This window comes from Fukomys damarensis, unplaced genomic scaffold, assembly GCF_012274545.1.
Source record: "Fukomys damarensis isolate Sample0158 unplaced genomic scaffold, DMR_v1.0_HiC HiC_scaffold_34, whole genome shotgun sequence".
Classification (NCBI taxonomy): Eukaryota; Metazoa; Chordata; class Mammalia; order Rodentia; family Bathyergidae; genus Fukomys; species Fukomys damarensis.
In genome coordinates this window covers 8,566,069-8,588,918 of record NW_022900946.1, presented here as the reverse complement: position 1 = coordinate 8,588,918, position 22,850 = coordinate 8,566,069, and the positions used below count along the sequence as shown (strand labels likewise).

Genomic DNA, 22,850 nt, shown 5'->3' with positions numbered 1-22,850 from the left:
GGGCATAGAGAGGTCAAGCGACTTACTCAGCGTCCAACAGCTTATGCAAGGGAGATCTGGGACTTGAATTCAGGTAACCCAGCTTCATAGCCATGCTCCTGTTGTCAAAATTGGCACCCTTGCTCCCTCTACTAGTGCCCTCCCTCCCCTCCTTCAAATCATGCCGGGACAGAGCAGGCACAGGAGCAGGCAGGGCACTGCTTGGGGCTTGACAACTTGGCTTAAGCTACACCTCTTCCCGCTGAAGAGAAACAGACTTGTGGGGATTCAGGCTCCATACCCTGAGTTCTAATACCAGCTTGACCATGTATTAGCCATGTGTTCCTGGCTGAAGTCTAGACCAGTGATGGTGAACCCTTAAGAGATTTCAAGAAACAAGCAGCCTGCTTTAGCCTGAATGCCATAGGTTTGCCAGCACTAACCTAGGCTCTTGGAGCAAAATGGGCTCCTAACAAACTTACTTCACCAGGCTCACATGAGGATTCAGTGAGATAAGATATGGTGGTCCATGTACTCCTAAAGATGGCCCCTGCCGTAGGATGCTTTGACTTCAGATTTTTTAACTCAAGGATGGTGCAAAAATGAGCTCGGATGACCATTCTGTTCTTTGGTTTCAGTTCAATATTCAATCAGTGACATGAGCTATTCAAAATGTTGTTACAAAGCAGGCTTTGTGTTAGATAAATTCGCACAAGTCTGGGCTAATGTGAGAGTTTTGAGTATGGTGAATATAGGCCAGCTTAAGTGCTGACGATTGGTAGATTAGGGACATAAGATGCATTTCCAGCTTAATGGTACAGGGGTAGATTTATCTGGATGTCATTCCAGTACAAATGCAGGAACATGAGTACATATAGCATTGGTATTTAAGAGGTGGAAGCAAACTATGGATTCTAGGCCAAGCCCGACCCATGGGCTACATTTGCAAATTGTTTCATCAGAATCTAACCAAGTATTTTTGTGTCTGTATTTTTACTACAACACATTCAGGAGTGAGTGGTGACAGAGACTCTATGGCCCCCAAGGACTCAAATATTGACTATGTGGTTCTGCGCAGAGCATCGTGGGAGCCCAGTCATTCTCCTGGACGGGCATTCAACTCAGGCCTCCAAATCTTCTCGGGCACTGGGCCAAAGTTAGACACGAGCTTCATTAAAATGTCAAAGTTGACCCCTGGTGCACTGTCCCTGAAGAGGGGACATGAGAAGGGTTTGCTGTGTGCCCCTCTAACTCCCTCTCTAGTCACTCGGTCTGATCTGAGCCTCCCATCCCGTGACTAGTGATAAACACAAAGATCCAGACAAGGGTCCCTGTGTCATGGATGGTTGGTACCAGGACCCCTCAAGGACACCAAAACCCACAAATTGTTTCTTGTCTAAAAGAGTGTAGTGGTTGCATACAATCTATGTACATTGTCTTGTACGCTTTAAAACATCTCAAGATTACTTATAATACCTTATACAATGCAAATACTGCCATATTGCTTAGGAAAATAATAAATCTCTAGTATAGATGAGAAAAGTTTTAAAAATATTTTCAATATACAGTTTGTGGAATCCATGAAGGGGGAACACATGGATACAAAGGAGGACTGTGTTTGAAATGAGGAAGTCTCTAATGAAAGAACTTGCCTAAGTCTTTCCCCCTATATAGACTCACACTGTCATCTTCCCAGTGAAGCAAGTGAACTAGTAATTTCCATAGTGGGTTTCTGAGTCTACTTGTCCTGGGGAGCCCTGTTCACCACACACCCATAGACAGGTGTCTTCTGTATCCAGAGACAGAGGACCCAGGATCTGCTGTTTCAGGGAGTCACTGGGCAAGGCCTGGCCTGGTTTCTGAATGCCCACACCTAGCGGAGAAGCGAGAGCCCCCGTTCTGTGGTTGGCTTACTCTACTGCTGACCTCTGCCTTGACACTGAAGAGGACCCAGCACCTCCCTGGGCTCATTCTTGCTCCACTTGCTGGCCTCAACCCACCATCCTGGTCCGTGTTCCCCTTCTCCGTCCTCCCCTAGGTGCTCCCGGTCATCTCTTCCTTTCAGCGATGATCTGGGATCTTTTCTCCTCACTTAGGAGCAAAGCAAAGCAGTTGTGGTCATTGGATTTAGAAACAATGAGGTATTCTGAACCTCTGGCTGCTCTGTAAGGGACAGGAGGACCTGCTGCGCCTGCCATTTCAAACGTTGGAAGTGGGAAGGACAGGGGAAAGGAAATAAGGGAAAAGAAAAGGTACAAAACAAGGAAAAATGGAAACAAAATGCACCCCTTTCAGTCACTGAGGAAACGATTACAAACTGAGAAGGACTTCTCTAAGGAGAAATCCAACTCTCCAGGGCTGTGGAGGTCGACTTATGCTAAGCCAGGGATGGGGAGGGGAAGCCGGGCATGTGCGTTCGGCGAGTGACTAAGGGCTGATCACACAGCCGGATGACAGCACACGAAGGCCCTTCCTACTCTGGGGTGGTGAGACATTTTCTGCTGATATCTATGTGTTCCGGGAGGAAGGAGGGATCTCTAGAAAACTAGGCTTAATCCGTGCTAGCACCTATGTCTCTCCGGACGTCTCAATGTGCAATCTAACTGATGTGAGCTCGGAGCACCGCTCTCCCATGCCTCATCTGAAAATACTTAGGGCTCTGGTCTCTATACCAGCCTCACGGGTGAGGATGAGGATGCACTAAGCTGCGAAGTGCCCAGCACACAGTGACACTCAGCACCTGCTGCCCCTCATCCTCCCTCCCACGGGCACCAGGGAAGGCCAGGGTCACCACCAAGGCCTCCACGGCTCCGCATTGTTCTACATGGGAGATAAATACGTGTGATGCTCACATGCGGAAGGCTCGTCCCATCTTCTAGGGCCCGCTACACCCAACCCTGTGAATCCTCCACTGAGCTCTGAGGGTGCCCCGCAACTCAGCGAGAGATCCAATTCGTCCCTGGGTTACCTACACACAGGGCAGGAGGGAGGAAGGATGGAAATAAGGACAGAAAGAAATAAAGCAGAGAAAGAAGGCAAGATATAGGAAGGAAAAATGGGAGGGAGGAGCAAGGAAGGAAGAAATAGGAAAATAGAGGAGACTGTTCTTACAGAGGCTCCGAGGTCCATGCAGCCCACTGGAAACGTTCCCAGTCCCATCCAGTGTCATTCATGTCAATGCTAATCCTGATTCTCTGCTGGGAGAAAAGCCGAACCCTATTGATACAGTCACCTCCCTCTGCAACTTTCACGCGAGCCCAGCTTCCATTATAATTTTATCCTCTACCATAAAGGCAATGCACCAACAAAAGTTAATGTGAAACTTGGCTTAGAGCGCACTTGAGCATTTACAGAGTACACCCAACAAATCAGATCTAGCGTCCCAGTCTGGGATTGAAGATGCAGACCAACTGTTCTCTATCTTTGATCTGGTAGGATATCTGAAAATGGACCAGAATGGGGCTAGGTGGGAACAGGAAGTGGGGCTGGAACTTACCCTCGAGGGGGCAGAACCGAGTCACCTTCTCAGGCATCAGCAGCCCCAGCTTGTGGCGGCAGTAGGTCTCCCCGATCTCCTGGCGGCAGTGCTTGGACTTAGAGCGTGACAGGGCAGAGATGGCCTCTTTGCCCGAGATGTCACACTTGGGTGGCTGCTCATACTTGGTCTCGGGAGAGCTGCCGCCGCTCTTCCTGGCGTGGGGCTGTCTGGGAGCATCCTTCCCACGGCTGCTGTTGGCTGCAGCCTTCTCACCAGGAGGCAGCACCTCAGTGGGGCCCTTCCCCACGATGGAATGTCCCTGCCCCTTGTCCTGTGGCTCTAACTTCCTCTGCAAGCGGTGTTTCTGTCCACTCGGGGGCTTCTTTGCCGACTCTGGCTGGTGTTTCTGTTTTTGAGTCCTGGGTGCAAAGTTGCTGTTGTCAACGTTCTCAAAATCCTTGGGGACTGAGTTCTCATTGTTGCTGTCTGTACGCAGTTTCTCTTTAGGTCGGTGAGAGAGGTAGCCATCCTGGAGAGCACAGGGAAGAAATGCAGAAGAGAAACCGGACTGAGCCATCATGCTAAGTAAGTTGGTTGGCCCTTTGGGGGCAGGGGTGGGGGACACACAATTTTGGAAGTCTGAGCTGAAGCTTCCCATCCTGCCTTTGCTATCGGCTTAAATTCTAGAAAGACTTTTCTCTCTGGACCCGTTTCCCCCTGGACACATGAAATGCTTCTGCTAGGAACTAAGACTTTTCTCAAGTTCTCAATGACTAGCGCTGTTACTATGATTTTCAACTTCTTTGCTTTCACCAGACATCTCTACCACTGGGTAGCAAATACTTTGCTCCAGATTCCTGTTTGAATTTGAGCAGAAAGTGCTGTGATGGTTTATTGAGGGGCTGGAAATGGCATAGTAAAGTTATAAAGGGAGGAAATATGGGTGGGATAGTATATCCATCCTACTGCCTTTAGGACATGCTCATATATCCGTGCCTGTGACAGAAACCAGACTTGAGCCATTGACAGTTCTGTAGCAAAGACAGCACTGGTGTTACTCTTTTCAGGAGAGGAGGGAGGCAGCCTGTACAGCATGAACCCCGCAGTGAGCCCGCAGGAGGGTGTCAACCCGTGGCACTCGTGGATGTTGGGACTTGGAAAACAACTTATGGAGTCACCTGGGGTCAAGAGAAAGGACAGAAGGCACTGGAGACAATGAATGGCTTGGAGCTTTCCAGAAGGGTGGAATCTCACATTCAGCTCTAGCATGGGGAGCCAGGTCCTGATCATTCTGAGTTCGGATCAAATGCTCTGACTCATTTCTGAAACATGCTGCTTTAGCTTGTTTTTTTTTTTTTTCCTTTTATTGAGTTTATTGGTACAATCTAGGTATACAATACAATTACATTCATCACTGGGATTCTGTACCTTTACATAATAGGTCTTGATCCTCATTTTTTCCCCTTGTCCCTGCCCTCCCTTCACCCCCTCCTCCCCTCCCCATTTAGAAACACTTTATTTCCATTTTTTCAGTTTCTCATATTTTTTTCCTCTCCCTTATTACCTTTCCCCCACCCTTCCCACTTTCCCTACACCTTTAGCCCTTTACTTCCTATTTCACATTATTAATTATCTCATTAGGATCCTGTGTACTATTATACTTTTTCACACCAAAGAAACTATTCGGTATTTCAGTTAAAGAAATCTCTGTATGAACATTAAAAATAGGGAATCCTAAATTAAAACTAAAAAGGAAAGTAAAGAGAAAAGGCAATGATGTAACATTAAAATAATCCTTAATTCTGGACATGAAAATGGTCTTAATTCTGGAGATTAAAAATAAAAATAAAAATAAATTAATATTTCTAGACCAATATGGTTGTCCATTTCTGTACAATGCCAAGTCAACACAGTAAATTGGGATGACTTTTTCCAAAGCATGCTGCTTTAGCTTTGACCTCATTCCCACGCCTCTAACCTAAAAGGTATCCACCATCCCAGAGCACACTCCTAGAGGGAACTCAAGGCACAGAGAACATAACTGCCCGGATGCTGAGGCACACTGGGGATGAGTAGAAACACTTGATTTTCTTTTTCAAGGACGCCGAAATGTGCCTCTTAATAGTTCCCAAGGAAGAATGGGAGGGTGAACAGCGTAGCTGCGCTGGTCCCAGACAGCCACCAGTACTCAGCAATGCGGCCACTTTACCAGGACAGCAAACTACAGCTCACGGCCCAAAGCTTGCCCAAGTCTTGTTTTTATAAATAAAGTTTTATTGAAACACAGCCATACCCGCTTGCTTATGTATTGTGTATGGCTGTCTCCTGCTAAAACTACAGAATGAATAATGGTGATGGACCGGCTCTCTGGCCTGTGCAGCATAAACTATGTCTGTGGCCCTTCAGGAAAAGTATGCAGACCTCTGCTCTATAAGAGAGGGTATAAAAGGCCCACATCTTCTGGATCTGGTCCAGTTGTTCTCTTCTTAGGGTCCTCATTTGGCTCACACGGGGATGGAGAAGAAGCCATGCACATGGCTGCCCCCTTCTGGCCTCTGCCCATCTCCCCTTGGCATTGAGCGCCAATTTCTCCTGTTTGGTGAAAGCCATGAGAATAACAAGTAACACTGAGATACCTCGTGGTGACCCTCTGAGTTAGTTGCTATCATTATTCTTATTTTACAGATGGAGAGCTAAGTATCTTCTAACAAATGACTTGCCCGAGGTAACCTGATCAGACCAGACAGACCACAGACTCTGGATTTCCAGGTACAACATGAACTTCAGAGAAGCCACAGAGCACATTTTCCATCATCAGTCTGTCCCCATAAGCACTGCAGCTTGACTTTGTAACTGTAAGATGTGGCCCTTCCCCCCTTTACACCCACTCAGCTAAATGGATTTACTATCCAATGGTGATCGTAACTCAGCTGTCTCAAGGTGGCCAGTGGCCTACCATATTGTGGTTGTCATGGAGACAAAGTGGACAGACAGTAAGCAGGGACCACTCTAGAGCAAGAGGTACAGAAGCTACAGGCAACAAGGCAGCAAAAGGAAAAGAACCAAGAAGTGAGGGCTGAGTCCTCGTAGGGTCTTCAGGTAGCAGGGCTGCTATTACAGTTGCCACTTGGCACCCACGGGAGATTCATTCCAGGACCCCAACAGCCACAGGGACTCAAATCCCTTATATAAAATGCCATCATTTTGCATTAACTTATCTATATCCTCATATCCTGTGTACCTGAAGCCATCTCTAGATTAATTACAAAACCTTATAAGCTGTTTGTTTAGGGAATGATGACATGAACAAAATTTTCAATCATGGTTGGTTGAATCAATGGAAGGGAAGCAGGGATACAGAGTGCCTACCGTCCTCCTGGACCCATGAATCAGAGGACCTTCCCGTTCTGTCTTTCTAACCTCCCCACAGAGATACGTGGTATCTCTAGGAGGTTTCCCAGAGGACCTTCTGCTCCTAGACACTGAAGACACCCTGGTGAGAATCTTCTTCCTCTCCTTTTTATCCAGATATGCTTGAAGACTCAATCACAGGTAGCCTCTCAGATTCATTTTCTCAGCCCTTAGCACAAGCCAGGCACCATGTACTACTCAATGGACACCGACACCTGCCCCAGAATTTTTACAGAGCACTCACTCAGCCAGGGCTTGATGCTATTACTTCTCCAGTATGCACCATGTGCCAGACACTGTGCTGAGCCCTTAACCTCCCTTATCTTCAGATACAGATTTCACGGAAGTTACTACTGTCCTTCTATCACATAGAAGCGGGACAGAAAAGAGGTTGGGATGTTAAGCAGTTTGACCAAAGACATCTGGAGGAGGCAGTGAATGTGCACCCGTCTGGTTCTCAAACTTGCTAGTTCTACAGAGCCGTTGCTGTTTGAGAGGCAGCCAAGGGGCAGTTAGCTCTCTCTCCACGTGGGGCATGGATGGGAATCTTCCTCTCTGCACATTAGCCCTGTGTACAGATAGGGCTTGAAGGAGCAGGGGTGGCATTCAATTGCAAGCCTTCGCAAATATTCAGCTCCCTTCTTTCTAAGCACATGATAAAATCATACACCCCCGTTTATAGACACAGCCAAGCTACTTGCCGGGCCATGACCTACGGCAGGAGCCAGGGCACAAGGCGACATATCCTGTACCCATAGCATGCTATTCAGCCCATAGGCCCAGATGTCAAAGGCCTGTTCACCAGCCTGGGGCACTACTGGGTGGAGGGAGGTGGTAGAACTTTTAGGAGGTAGAGCCAGGAGGAGGAAGTTACATCACTGGGGGTGTGCCCTTGAGGGGGATACTGGGCACCTCTCTATCTCAACCAGCCACGGACTGACACCTCTGAAACCACGACCCAAAACAAGTGTCTCCTCCTTTAAGTTATCTCAGGTATTTTGTTTCAGTGACAGAAAGCTGACTCAGCAGCCCCTCTCTCACGCCTGATGATGAAAGTCCGGTCTCCCTGAGAGAAACCGGTGTGGAGCAGATGCCACCAAACCTCAATAAGCAAAATTAACTCCTGCTACTGAAAGTTACTGAATTTGACGGCTCTGTTACTGCAGCACAGTCTAGCTTATCTCAATTAATACAGGAGCGAACTTGACTGCTCCTCCTCCCAGCAATCCAGATCTGTTCTGTACCCTATACAACAGCCAAAAATGGGAAGTTTCCAGCTGATCCACACAAGATGCCCAGCACCCACGAGCCTCTATGCTCTGGCACTTCAAATCATCTTTTGGGAAACTCAGTGGAGCAAGAAGCATGAGTTAATTAAGGGGAGGAAACTAAGGCAGACAGAGGTTAGATAACCAAGCTCATGCTGCTGGTTAGTGAAAACTCAAACTCTGTACCTCAGTTTTCCTCATCTGGAACATGGGGGGCATAATATTTACCTCATGGGGATTTCAGTGAGGGTGAATGTGTGTGAAACTTCTGGAACATGCCTGCCACCCAAAGCAGAAGGAAAAATGAGCAACAGACCCAAACTTGGTAACTCTACATTAAACACGACGCCTTGGCTCTCTCTTTCCTGGTGTTTTCTACCAAGAGTACAGAAGGGTTATTACTCTCCATTATGACTAACTAGTCACGTCCCTTTATTATTAACCAATCCAACTCCCTCACCTTGGGTTATTTATGCAAATGCAACCCTTTGACTTATTTTATTTTAATGTACTTATTACAATGATTGCACATTCAAATGTTTGCGTGCGAGCTTCAAAACTCTAATTGCTCTGCTGTTGCTTCACCTCAAAGCTGTTGCTAGAATCCATTTTTGTTCTAGAGAAATAATTAAATACAATAATGTCCTCCATTCCCATTCAACCTTGGGCATGTTTAGAGCCAATTTCAATCAGGTAGCAATATGCTAAACACAGTAAGGCTCCTAGGGGCAGGTTATGCCAACCAGGCTGCTCTTACACAAGCACCTGGGTCTGCTTCTGTCTTTCCTGAGTTCTCTGATGTTCACACTGGGGGATGGATTTCTGTTCAGTCTACTGAATCCCAGCCCCTGGATCCTGCTTCTGAGAGCTGAGGGTGGATGGCTGGGTTGCTGGTTTTTTAAAACGACCCACTTGTAGATAAGCCTTTGCTCTTGCTATTTGTGTAGCAGCTCTGGGCATGGAGGGAGAAGGCCTCGTTCTTGTCTGGCTTAAGCAATGTCTCATTTTCCCTTCTGTAAAAAGACAGATCCCGCATGTGTGTCCCTAAACATTCTCTGAATTAGTCACCAATCAGCATGATCAACTCACAGAGTATGGTGTCTCAGCTCATTGAAAGCCACCCCACAGACTTTAAGAGACCAGAGGCTGACCCGAGATGGGAAATCCACAGGGTGATCTGCACCCCCAGCCTCATCCTTCTGCATCGTCTCTAGCAAGGTGCGGAGGGTCACAAGGTCTGATTCTTCTCTCCTCCATTCACCAGTGGGACAGAACATTTCCTTTCCCTCTGCCTCAACTCCCAGAGGGCTGAGGATGGCACAGACCTCCTGGGACTGAACGAAGCCACCGTGCATTGAACACAGCGCCCGACACCTGTGGAGCATCTGAGAAACACACTTCTCCGGGGAACTCGAGTACAGCACTCACACAGGTGCTGTGCACACAACTGACCCCTTCAATCTTCACAACGGCCCCATGCAGGAGACGCTGTAGCATTTTCCCCACGTTTTAGTTGGGAACAGTAGATACTGGGAGGCTAAGGGACTAAATCCACATCTGAGGAAGGGGAAGATACAGGATTTGAACCCAGGCCAGGACTGGGAGCCATACAGGTATGGCCAACACCATGCGGTCTCACAGCAGTTAAGATTAGCGACAGTGCCAAAAGGAAATCCCAACCAGGTGCACTGCTCAGACAGGGAGGCACCTGTCCCACCTGCTCACCATGACCGGTTTATGGCTTCCCTCTGGGCCAGGTGGATGCACAGCCGGCTGGGGAGCTGATCCCTGTTGAACTCAGGTTCCAACTGCCAAGGCTCCTGTAGCCATTGGGAGGGACAATGGGGAGAAGCCTGCACCTGCTTCCAAAAGTACCTCTGTGCCAGGGAGAGGGACAGTGGTGGCACCGTGTGCAGAGCTGTACCCAATCAGGACACGCAGTGACACAGGCTGCCAATGCAAACAGGCAGCGTGGAAGTCCTTGCCCGGCTCATGTCCAGGCACGAAGCATGTGCCCCGGTCAGCACTCTCAACCTTAACCCTATGATGAAGGGCAAGAAGTTTAACCTTCTGGAGCTTCAATTTTCTCATCTCTAACAAGAGGGGCTAAGAAGACCGATGTGCAAAGGCAAAGTAGGTATAAACAAACACAGGACACGTATATTCCACGCTGCTTGACAAAAGAGCATTTACCATGATGCTTGATCTATACTAAGCACTTAGCAAGCGGTGGCATGATAGCATTTTTAGTCGATGAACAGGCCCAAATTTTTTTGGAAAGGTAGGATGATAAGGTGCGGTGGGTTCACATCCAGACTCTAACACTCTGCTCGCTGTGGGGCCCTGGGGACAGTACCTCACTCTGCCTCTCTTTCCTTCTCTGTGATCATGGGGATAAAGGTACCAATGTAATGGAGTTTTATGAGAATGAAAAGCGTTAATACAGTACAAGCCACCCAGGTGAATGCCTAGTACTTCATAAATACCATCTGTAATTTATTAAAATAAAATTCAGGCTTGTAACGATGGCACAAGGTAGTGATTCTCAAAGAATAGTTTGGGGACTCCTGGGAGGTCCTGAGACCCTTTCAGAAAGTCATCAGAAGCAAACTATCTTCATCATACTGTGGACATGTTATTTTTCCTTTTTCACTGATCCATGCACAAGTGTACAGCAGAGTTTTCCAAAGGCGGTGTGACGTCTGATTCCAAACAGAAGCAGATGTGAGAATCCAGCTGTCTTCATTCTATTAAGCCAGACATTATAGATTTGCAAAAATGTCAAATGATGTTTCTCTTCTCACTAAATCTGTTTTTCTTGTGAGAAATACACTTTTTCATTAACAGTTTTACTCATACAGGCACATAATGGGTTATTACTGTTTTATGGTGAATTAATAAATGAGCATTTTAAGAAAGCTTCAGTATAAACATCAATATGCAGCAATTGACAGGCCTAACCTACCAAAAGACTGCTCTTTGAGGGTCCTCAGTGTCTGGGGGTCAAAGAAGGACCTGACACCAAGTGTGAGAACGGATGACATTTCATGTATGTGTCGGCCTAAATTTCTACTCGTTCATGAAATAAAAAGGTTAGAATTTTTTTGTTGTGGGGTTCTCTGTATGCCAAGCCTTTTGACTTATATTTTATCTGCACATGTAAGAAATACAGAGAGGAGAGACAGAAGTCTGTGTCAAGTAGAAAGGGAGTGCCGTTGGTATCTTTCTATGGAGAGAAGCAGCAGGAACTCAGAGTTCTGGAGTCCCGAACCATGTTTGGGGAGGGAGGGAGGGTGACCTGCAGCCATAGAAAGTGCCCTGTAGGCGTACAGCCCTCCCCTACTCGGCTGGACCTCCACCAGGGTCCTCCAAGACCCCTTCTCAACTTGGCCTTAGTCCCAACCTTGGCCTATAGAGACTTGAGCAGAAGCTAAGGGTTTGTGCCTGGCTCAAGGCCACGTCCCCAGAATGACCTCATCCCCCTAAAGTACCTGCCTGAGAAAAGTTAAGGTCAGCTAAGGACAGGTTGTCTGTTCCAGCCATACCTGAAGATAGTCCCCATCTCCCTGTGTCTGAGAAGGCGGCAGCCTGATCGGCGAACGTCAGTAGCAAGCCAAGGTGGACTGTATGTGAATGGGTGCCCTTGCTTTCTGCTCCTTGGACTTTTTCATTCCCTGACTCTCCTGAACCCCACTGCCCACTTCCTATCCCTTACCTCCCTCCACCCTTTAAAATGCCTAGTTGCCTCTGGACAAGGCAGTCATTTCTGTTCTTGTTGGATCTCTTCCTTATTGCAACAGTCATTACTGATTAGATCTGTCCTGACCACTTTCGCCAGTGTCTGGCTCTGTTTACACCCACCCTTTAAAATGCCTAGTTGCCTCTGGACAAGGCAGTCAGTTCTGTTCTTGTTGGATCTCTTCCTTATTGCAACAGTCATTACTGATTAGATCTGTCCTGACCACTTTCGCCAGTGTCTGGCTCTGTTTACGTCTGACACTGCCCAAGGCCACACAGCTGGACCTCAGTCCTGCAAAATGAGTCCTCAGGACTGAAGCCCAGGAGCCCCGGGGAAGCTGCCTTGAACTCTGAGACTGCCTCTGCCCTCTCCCACCTCCCGTCCCCCCAGGGGCAGGAGAATCTGAACTGCTATCTCCTGGCTCTTTCCATATCCCCGTGGCAGGCCCCCGGGTGGGTGGTGTGGATGCTCACAGGAAGAGAGGATGGCAGGAGCTGCCTGGAGGAGGAACAGGGAGGGAAGACAAGGAGATGAGAAGCCTGAGGAAACAGCAATCGCAAGCTAGCGCTTCTCCCCCAGGCTGGGAGCACGCCCACGCCTCCTTGGCATGGCGTATTCAATCCCGTGCCAGGTGCCACATCACAGCTGGCCTCGAAGGACACCACACCAAGGGAACTCAGTCAGGCACAGAAAGACAAAGGTGGCATGACCTCATGGATACACAGAACCTCTTTTTTTTTTTTTTTTGGTAAAGCTGGAATTCACAGAGAAAGAGTAGTTATTATAGGTGGGGGAGTGAAAGACATGGGTCAGAGAGTTTGAAATTGCACACATGTGGGCTGAAAAAGCCTAGAGACCTGATCTATAACATGGGCTATAAAGTTAATAAAATTGCATTGCATTAGGGGTTTCTGTTAAATAAGTAGATTTAGCTGCTCTTGTCACAAAACAAGCAAGTGAGATGATATACATGTCAATCTGCTCCACAACACGGACCACTGAGCCATCTAAACATTTCCCATAACATCATGATGCAAAGCTCAAATGTACACAATACATTTTGTTCCAAAACTAATAAAAAAAATCTCAAAAAGTGGGTTGGGGTCAGTAAAAGCAATCTGCCACCTGTCTTGGCCAGTAATGCTCTCTTAGAACACAGTGGGACACCTGTTTGTTCACATCCATTCATACTGAATGGCACTTTAGTGAAATGGTGGCAGAGCTGTGTCAGAAGGTGCAAGGCCCCCGCACGAAAATCTGTCTTCCTGCAGAAAACACGGGTGCCCCTTCCAATGAGGAAAATAAGGCTGAGTGGGGTTGGCTCAAGGTCATGCGGTGGGTGCAGATGCCAGAAGTCCCTCCTCTGCCCCACTAGTTTGTAACAAAATGAGTACATATGAAAGATTTTTATGGGGAGGTCTCAAAACTCTTTAAAATTGTCTCTCAGGTTGGTCTTTTCTCAAACACCATTTCGAACGGATTGACCGTGATGGAACAGTCCATTATCCCACATTGACAGCCACAATACCCAAAGATGGCAGCAAGAGAGAATGGGAATAAACAACCCAGCTTTGCTTCAGTATTGACATTTGCCAGATGCCTCTGAGATGGGGCTCCTCACCCATGGCAGCACGGGCACTTGGGACCAGATTAACTCTTTACAGCAGCATCTGTGACCTCTACTTGTAACACCATTGTTACAACTCCAAAACATCAAAATGTCCCCAGACCACAATCAAGCATCTCCTGGACTAGGGGTGGGGCAGTTCCCCTCCTCCCAGACTCTGCTGAGAATCCCACTCAAGGTCGGGGCCAGCAGACTTCAGCTGTTCTTTGCTACCCAGAAACAGACTTTCTTGATTTTAAAACAGAAACTCCCCTCAATAACTAGCCAAAGTGACCAGAAGAGGAGGGGTAGTTTGGGAAGAGGGTGGCTGGAGAAAGGAACTCAGTTAACTAAGTGTCTCTTAAGGGAGTGTGGGAGGGGGCTGAGAAGGAGGGGGACGCAGCAACTGGGCAGAGAGAATGGGGGGAGGGGAGGGTGACTGACGAAAGGAGGCACGATAGTCCTGGAGCCAGCGGCACGCCCCCTAACTTGCACCCAAGGTCACGATGCAGCCAACAATACCATCAAATGCACACATATCTGGTTTACTCTGCAGAGTACTTTTGTTTGTTTGGGTTTTAATCCCTGCTCATATTTCCACATCTGAAGATTTCATCTAAAAATGTGGATTTCAGGGCTGTCTTGAATACACAGACACACACTGTCCCACGCTGAAGAATCATCCTGCCCCCTGTAGGACTTCTGAAAGTTGCCAGAGGTCACTCGAATGAACAACTGATTTGTAATTATTTGCGCCAGGAACCGATGTCAGATATCCAATGTGACACAAAGTACTTATAAGTGGTTTTCATGTTGCACTTTTCTAGGAGTGTAACTAGGGGAGTGACAGGGTAGATTTTACAGCATTCCAAATTTGATCACAGATTTCAGAAAATTCCATCACCCAAGGCCATACAAGCTGTGGCTGCCGAGTCCCCAACAAGCATCCCTGTTACCCAGCTGCTTTTGTAACTACTGGATTCTTGCTGATTCAGCATCCAGCAGCTGGTCTTTTAGGCTTTTGCTAGCTAGGTGTGGTTATCACCTCTGCATCACCTGGGGGTTGATTGTGTGTTAGGTGTGCAGAAACTCAATTCCCTACCTGGACTAAAGTTACTCTCTCTCTCTCTCTCTCTCTCTCTCTCTCTCTCTCTCTCTCTCTCTCTCTCTCTCATTCTGCCAGGATGGAACATGGAACCCAGGGACTCATGCATGCTAGGCAAGCACTCTTACCACTGAGCTATACCCTCAGCTATGGACATTAAATTTTGAGACAAGCTAGAAAAATGTTTTACACGATCACTTAAATAATAAAATACATACTAATATTTTTTCAAATTTCCTTACAATGAGAGGGGCTGGGTGGTACACACTTGTAAGGCCAACTCTTCTGGAGGCTGAGGCAGAAGGATCACAAATTTGACGCCCGCCTGTGCAACTGAGGGTGCCAAGGTACTAAGGATTAAATCCAGGGCCTCTCTCATGCTAGGCAAGTGCTTTACCACTCAGCACCATCCCCAGGCCTTTTTATTTTAAAACACTTTGAACAGATTAGCTTTGTAGCTTTAAAGGTCCCAAAGCAACTGTCCTGGACAGAAGCTATCTGCATGTACATTTCACAGATAAAATTATGGATGCACAGAGAGGTGAAGTAACATGTTCCAAATCACATGGCTACAATACCCACCCTCTGCTTCCATTGGATGTTAACAAGGAGCCTGGACTGAGTGGCTCACACAGCTCCAAAATGACCACTAGGGGCAACACCACCGCTTCCTAAAACCTTAAAAGGAAGCAATCAGGAAGTGTGCTGAACTTTAAGGAGGAGGCTCAGCAAGCACAAAGTGAGCCAGCGAACTCTCACCTCCTGCCTCTGATTCATTCTACGCCTCTAGTACTTGCTTTTAACCCCAGTGTTACCACTCCAACCAGCCTAAGTCTCAGTATGCTCTTTGCACCCTGTGGCTTTATTTTCTAGGTATTCGCTCCACCTCTCTCAACTCAACTCCTTGGAAATTCTCCTTGTCCTGGCCATCACCCTCCTCCCTGTGCTCCCAAGGGACAGGCACTTGGGGAGACAAATGGGTCTCCCGTGCTGAAAGACATCTAGCTTTGCATGCATCCCCTGCCACCCATCCCCGATACCCTGTCACAAGTGGGTAATGAATGGCACACTTTTGAGCTCATTACCGAGGAGCCTCGGAAGAAATGGAAATGCTCACAAGCCAGCAACATAAATAAGGAAAGATGTCTGTAAACAAACACACACATCCACGCACACATGCGCATACACACACACACACACACACACACACACTATTAATTTATTTCATCTGAAAAGCCAGGCCATTTAGGGTGGGGAGAGAAAGAAGAAAGCTCCTAATATTGTCATCCACATAATTTCAGAACTGAGCTATCCCAGCAGCTGCCAATAAATTATTTTTACTATGCAGAGGAACAAATGAATATGCTGCTGTCACCCCCTAAATCTCCTTTATGAGCACCTGTTTGCTGTGGCCACCCTACCAGGGACAGGGGCTTCTAAGCAGGATACCAGCAGCCAAATTCCTGCAGGACGCCGCTGCTTTGCCATCCGGCTCCCAGCAAACTGTCAGTGCCCCACTGATACTTTCTGCCGGGCACAGCACAGAGGACAGTGGGACCTATCATAAGGGGCCAGATATTGCGGTGACAGCAGTGATTGGCACGAGGTTCTGGAAAATGATTTCGGCCCTGTAGACTGAAGTTTGCTGTATCTGGGGGCGTGATATTTCCCCTCTTGGTGGCACAGGCCAATGGACCCTGCCACTGTCCCTCAAGCTCCAGGGTGGAGACATAAACCTCATCACAGCACTGCTCCAGAAGGGGAGCTCGGCCGCCCCTGTGGGTGGGCTGTATTGGAGAGTGTCTGCTTCTCAAACTGTCCGAGCCAGTGGGAAGCAATGGGGGACCACAGTGTACCGCCAAGGACACCCGTGCAGGGTCCATGGACACGCTCCAGGGTCGCTTTTCGGGATGAAATCTGAATTGTCAATGCACAGCTCTGCAGCCTCGGAAAAGTCTGTTAATTTCTTTAGCCACGCTCCAGGGGCTTTTCGGGATGAAATCTGAATTGTCAATGCACAGCTCTGCAGCCTCGGAAAAGTCTGTTAATTTCTTTAGCCTTGCTGTCCCCTATGTAAGAAGTTATATCAGCCAAACCTCATAGGTTTGATGAGGAGACAGGCTGACTCAATGAGAGCAAAAGCACAGTCCTGAGAAGGTAACATCAATAAAAGGTGACTGTCACCAACACCACGCCATCCCGATTCTTCAGAGCTCATTCTCTCTCTTTTTTTCTTCTAGTACTGGGTACTAAGTCCACATGTGCTCCACCCTGAGCAACATCCCTAGCCCTCCCCCCACCCCACTTTCTATTTTGAGACAGGGTCTTACTACGTGGCCCATGCTGGCCTTGAATGTGTGATCCTCCTCCTGCCTCCTGAGGAACTGGGATTACAGGCTTGCACAACCACACCTGTTTTCTACAGTGACCTTTCATGAATTCACCCCCAGATGCTTCCTGAATGCTAAGCCCGAGCTAGCCACTGGGTGTAGGCACCGGGATGTGTTTAGGATTGAGACAGACAGATGTCTGTTCTTGTGGAGCTTACACTTTAGTAGATGAGACAGACAAGCCTACCAACACCCCAAAAGACAGTGTAAAGCCAAGCATCTGTTAGCCATCTTTACCTACCCATTTCTAAGACTCAGTAACAGGCTGGAGGAGGTTGTCTTAATAGGTGTAGGAGCTGTGACAGCCCTGCCCCAGACAGCTGAGAGACAAAGACAATGGGGCAGAGGCTGCCTGGGTGGCAGGTGACAGGAGGAGTGCTTCCTGCCTCCCCTTATCCCTCCTGTGCTGTCCTGGACCATGACTCTGGGAATTTGCGCTGTCCAAGCTGGAAGGATGATTCCCTGCTGGAAAAGTTCCTTATTCCAGGGGCTCAGCATTGCTGCCTTTGCTGGCATAGGCAGGTGCACGTGGACATCCAAAGACAGATAATCCTCAGACAACTGGTGAACACCCAGTAAGGGGTGGCTTTGAGGGATCTGATGGATCGCAGGCGCTCAGGCCACTAGATGGCTCCTTCTGTGAACTTGAGATTCTTTTACCAGAACACTGGCCTCCAAACAGGGCACGCGTCCTGGAAGCTCCTCGTCATCCTCAACTTCTGGAGGTCCCTTGAGCACCTCATCCAGCTCTGGCTGCCGTTCTCGCCCCAGGGAGGACCCTTACTTTTCCCAGAAAGGGGTGTCCCATTAAGACTTTTCACTCCAAGTTCGAGTCAGCAAGCTCGGGACCCCATTTACTAAATAGTGAGCAAATGCCAGGGTCCCCTCCGGCTTCCCAAGGAACGCAGCTCCGCTTACTGTGCCCGCTGCACGGCCCACCCCACCATTTGTGTTCCCACAGCTCCGTGTCACATCATTCCACCAGTCACTGGCTGAGTTAGAGCACCTACTGCTTACCTGACACTGCAGTGTTCTCACATTTAACCTCCACGTTTATCTGTGGCAGAGAGGGCATTACTGAGCTCATTCCTCCTAAGAACAAACCGACGATCAGAGAGGTTATGTGCCTCACCCAAGGTTACAGAGCTAGGAAGGCTCAGATCAGATCCAGGTCTTTCTAATTCTAAAACATGTGTCTCAGTGAACCTCAGGGGCTTTCTTCTGTGCAAGGAAGCTTTTCCAGGAGAGCCTGGAGTCAGAGCAGAGACAGGATGGGCAGGAAGTGGTCAGGCCAGCATTTTCCTGGACAAGAGCACCCAAGAAGTCCTGGAAGAAGTCAGGTGCCACTGTTCAGTGACACTGTCTAGGACCTCACTCTGCAATCCAAAAGCTGTCCACTGCCCAGGACTGTGGAGGTCCAACTTTAAAAAATAGTTTCTACAACGGATTTTAATATTTTTCAAATACTGACATTTCTAGCCCGGTTTGGCGGCACACACTTGCAATGTTAGCACTTGGGAGGCTGAGGCAAGACAATCACTGTGAGTTCAAGACCAGCCAGAGCTACGTATCAGAGGCCCTTTCTAAAAAAAAAAAAATTGACATTCCTAATGTAATTTATGGAATAATCAAAAACTTCCTGAAAAGTACAGAAAAATAACATAACCCTCTGCCCTGTCCCAAGTTTGCCACTTTTTACTCAATTCTATAAAGCAACAAAACAGAGAAGAGCCCAAATCTCTGAAGGTCATGTCTATCATTGCTGCTGTGTGTTCCTATTTGCGGTCAGAGCTATCCTTTGGATGGAGATGGCCTCCAAAGACCTGTGTGCACAAGGCTTGCTCCTCAGCTTGGTGTCAGGGGGAGGAGGACCCTTTAGGAGATGGGTCGTACCACAGCAGGGGTCTCAGGCACCTAAGGGCATTCCACTCTTGCTTTCCGGCCTTGAGGTGAGCACCTTTGCTCCGCTACCTGTCCCACTACTGTTACGCTAGAACCTCCAAAACCAAGCCCTAAGACAGCTTTTATCAGCTGACTGTCTCAGGTCCTTGTCATGGCATGGGAAGCTGGCTCACAGTCAGCATGCACGTGGCCATCTGTGACGTATAGCACCATTTGATCTGTTTAGAAGTTTAACGAAACTCCATCGTGCCATGGGTACCTCTTTTGCTGTTTTCTTGCTCCATTCAATAATGTATTAGCATTTCTACCCTTCCTACCTCTTCCCTTGGTTTTGGCCCTTCTCCCGTCTTCTACTCTCAGGCAACATGGCACTGTGAAAGCTGACAAGCCGCTGCCCACTGCTCTCAGCCCACCTGCCTGCAGACTCACCGGGAAATTCAAACTTGCTTCTCTTAGGTCCCTGCCCTGGAGATACAGGTTTAGTGGGTCTGGAACTGGGATTTTCACAAAGCTCCTGGGAGATTCCAGAGGGCAACAAGGGTGAGGACCCTAACTCTGCCCTTCCCACATTGTTGGTCAGCCGTGACATGGATTCACCAATGCTCAGATACCAGAAGAGCCAGTAGGTGGCAGGTTTTGGGGACAGAGCATCTAGCCGCAGCCTGGGCTGGGGCTCTTCTTGACCTCTTGGGACCCTGCTGCCGGTCTGCAATAAGGCATGCCTGGCTAAAGAAGGAATTCCTAAGCTTTCCCTGTATGCTCGGCAATCTTCTTTGGCTCATTTCTAAACTTGTATGTTTATACTGCTAAAGGGAAAGAAAGCTGACCGCCTTGATTCCCAAAATTCTGAGCACAGGAAAAGAACACTACACCGTCCATCCTCAAGGGACCACGCTGCTCGTGGAGGCTCTGGCTTCTGGGAAACTTCTCTCTGCCCCACAGGAAGATGTGCAAGTATAAGAGAGGTGGCAGGGACTACACCAAGGTGAGATTTTCTCATGTGTTCTAAACCCTCAAATTATCTTGCCGCCAGTCCTCATACATAGCTTGGGAAACCACGGGACTGGTCAGTCCCTCCGGTCCCTGATCCTACCAATGCTCTTGGATTTTCAGGTCTCTGGGCCACAAAGGAGATTACAGAGCTAGAAAGGAGAACAGCGCTCCTCTCCCTCCCCCTCCTCCTCCTCCTCCTCCTCTCTCATCTCCCAGCCTCGGGCTGGGGGAGGAGGCCCTGTCAGCCAAGCCTTCTGCTCCTCTCCACTCTCCTACAGGCCATTCTCGGGCCCCTCCCATCTCCTGAGATGATGCTGTCAGTAGGGAATAACAGCTGCTGTATGCGACAAACCCACTGAAGCACCTGAACTAACTTGTCCGACCTAGCGGCAGCCCTAGGAGGCAGAGGCTCTCGGCATCCTCGTTTTACAGATAAAGAAATCGAGGCAGGGCAGAGTAAGTGACCGGCTGGGGACCTCACCCCCACCCCTGGTGCCTCCACGAAGTCGCTGCATCGCCTGTCGCCCCATCCTCGGTGGCCAGGGACTGACGGCCGTCTTGTTCTAGTCGTTCCAAACCTGTGACTGCACTGAGGAGCAAAGGACCCAGGAGAAATAGGGAAAACATTTTTAGAAATGATTTCTGACAGGCGACCAGATACTGAAATAACAGCATTTGGTTTGTCTTGCTAGCTTGAGGCGAAGCTCAGTTTGGTGGATGTGTCCGCAGGCTGAATGCAGACAAGGCTGAGGTCCCTGAGCTGGCCCTGTTCTGGGCAGGGCTCTGCCCTCACCAAGTCTCACCATTTCGTCATGCGCTGGGCACCTCCAACTTGGCTTTCTGTCTTTTTCTTTTCCTTTCTTCCTTTCTTACCCCAGTACTGGGAATTAAACCTAGGGCCTTCGCCCCGGGCTACGTAATCCTCAACTTTTTAAAGTTTGAGACAGGGTCCACCTAAGCTACCAGGTTTCCCAGGCTCTTGAACTTGTGATCTGCCTGCCTCAGCCTCCGAGAGCGTGTGGAGTATAATCGGTACCACTGCCGCTTCCTTTTCTACTGGTAGGACCAGTGGGCAGAAGAGGCTGAATCCTCAGGAATGCAAATGTGAATGTGAGGACTTCCAGGGGTGCAGGATGAGCTTGGTGTGTGTGGAGTCCAAGGAGGCACTGTGAAGGTTATAGAGGATAGGATGGGGTCAGGGGTTTGGCTCAGTCGTTCTACGACCTGCCTCACAAGCGCAAAGGCCGGAGTTTGATCCCCAGTACAAAAAAAAAAACAAAACAACAGCAACAACAAGAACAACAACAACAAGAGTAGGATGGATAAAACAGGCTAGGGGAGCAAATATTTCTATTGAAAGCAAGAACTAGCATTTACTTCACACTTACTACACAGCCCCGCAGCCTGGGTGCTCCGTGCATCCTGTCACTTGATCCTCACGGATTCTTACGTGCAGCTACTACTGCTGCAAGCCCCACTGAACATATTCACAGCAGGGCCAAAATTCATGTCTTGCTGCCGGGTGGCTCTGACTCACCGGCGGTTTTTGCGTGACTGTCGCATCAGGTGGCATGGGAAAGTCCCATCGGGCAGCTTGACCCCACCGTGGGACAGTTGTACCTGTACCACTGTTGGCTCAAGCCAGTTGGAACAAGTTAACGGACAAGGAAACTGAGGCACGGGATGATCACCAAGCTGCCCAGAGTCACACACTTTGTAAGCGGCAGATCCAGAGTATAAACGCCAGGGTTCACCATCTCCCAGTTGTGTGCATCCTCACATTTCCTAACTAGGCCGGGAGGGCCTGGAGGTCCCACAGGAGCGGGTGGAAGGGCAGGGGAACATCCCGTCCTCACGCAGAAGGAAGAAGGAGCTGGCCCTGGAAGCTGCCAGGCTGGCACATAGGAGGCAAAGCCCAGCCAGCGGGAGCAGATGGAGCCCAGGCAGCAGATGTAATCCAGTTTGCTTTTTCCATATGCTTTTCTGTTTAGTGGTAATAAGTGAATTGTTCTTTAATATCTGTCAGGAGCTTAAACTCTGAAGGCCAGGGGCAGTCACAGTCACTCAGACAGACACAGAGGGAAGCTAACTGGGACATCTCTATATCTCTGAGGAAGGCACACAGCGTCAAGAAAGATGCGAAGTACAGCCTCATGCAGGCCCCTGTCTACACAGCCATACAAATGCGTGCACGCACGCACGCACACACACACACACACACACTTGGTGCCCACCTTGACAGCCAGATTCTCTCTGGAGTCTCGGCAAGCCTGGGTTACTTTCCATCCTCCCCAGCAGTAGGAACTAAGTAGATTTTCACATTTTGCCTTGGACCAAAAGAAAAAAAAAAAAAACGCTGCCCCGCCACCCCCCGCAAAAACAAAACAAAACAAAACAAAAAAAAAAACGAGAGGCTAATTTTGGAGAAGATTTAAATGGCTGAAATCTCTCTGCTATTTGGGTCTTGCAGAGCAGCTATGCTCACCTCCTTAGTCAGGAGCAGCAAGAGAACCCTGGAGCACTGTCTGTGTCTTGTGTACCCATGGGACTCAGGGCACCCAGTCTACCCCCATAGCCATGTGGGTGGGGTAGGATGCATGATGGTGTCTGTGGACAGGGTTTGTTTACATATTTCCATATGAAAACTACTCACTACGACTCTCAGACAGTCTGGCCAACTTCACATAGCTTATAAGGTCCCTGCTGACACCAAGATGAGAACAATGCACCTGTAATTCAGAGATGTGCACAGCAAGGACAGACTCTGATCCTTACTGCTCTGAATCAACGGGGAACTGCGATTATAAAGTCAACTGGATTTCAGCATCACCCTTAAAAGCCGGTAACACTGGGCAAGTTACTTCTAAATTCTCTAAGCCTCACCTTCCTGATCCGCCATATGGGAGGAAGGAGCACTCACCTCAACAGAGAGGGTCTAATGATGAGAATGCAAGGACCAGCACAGTACATGGCGGCAAG

General features: G+C 48.6%; 1 protein-coding gene across 3 annotated transcripts in view; it reads right to left on the bottom strand.

Annotated features, from left to right (window-relative positions):
• The window catches only part of Xylt1 (xylosyltransferase 1), a 296,956-nt gene that overhangs the window by 118,192 nt on the left and 155,914 nt on the right, over window positions 1-22,850 (bottom strand). For all 3 annotated transcript variants that reach the window (XM_010610763.3, XM_033758755.1, XM_010610764.1), the window contains one exon: window positions 3,476-3,986. In XM_010610763.3, the coding sequence (XP_010609065.1) occupies window positions 3,476-3,986 (511 nt within the window). The remainder of the gene's footprint in view (window positions 1-3,475; window positions 3,987-22,850) is intronic.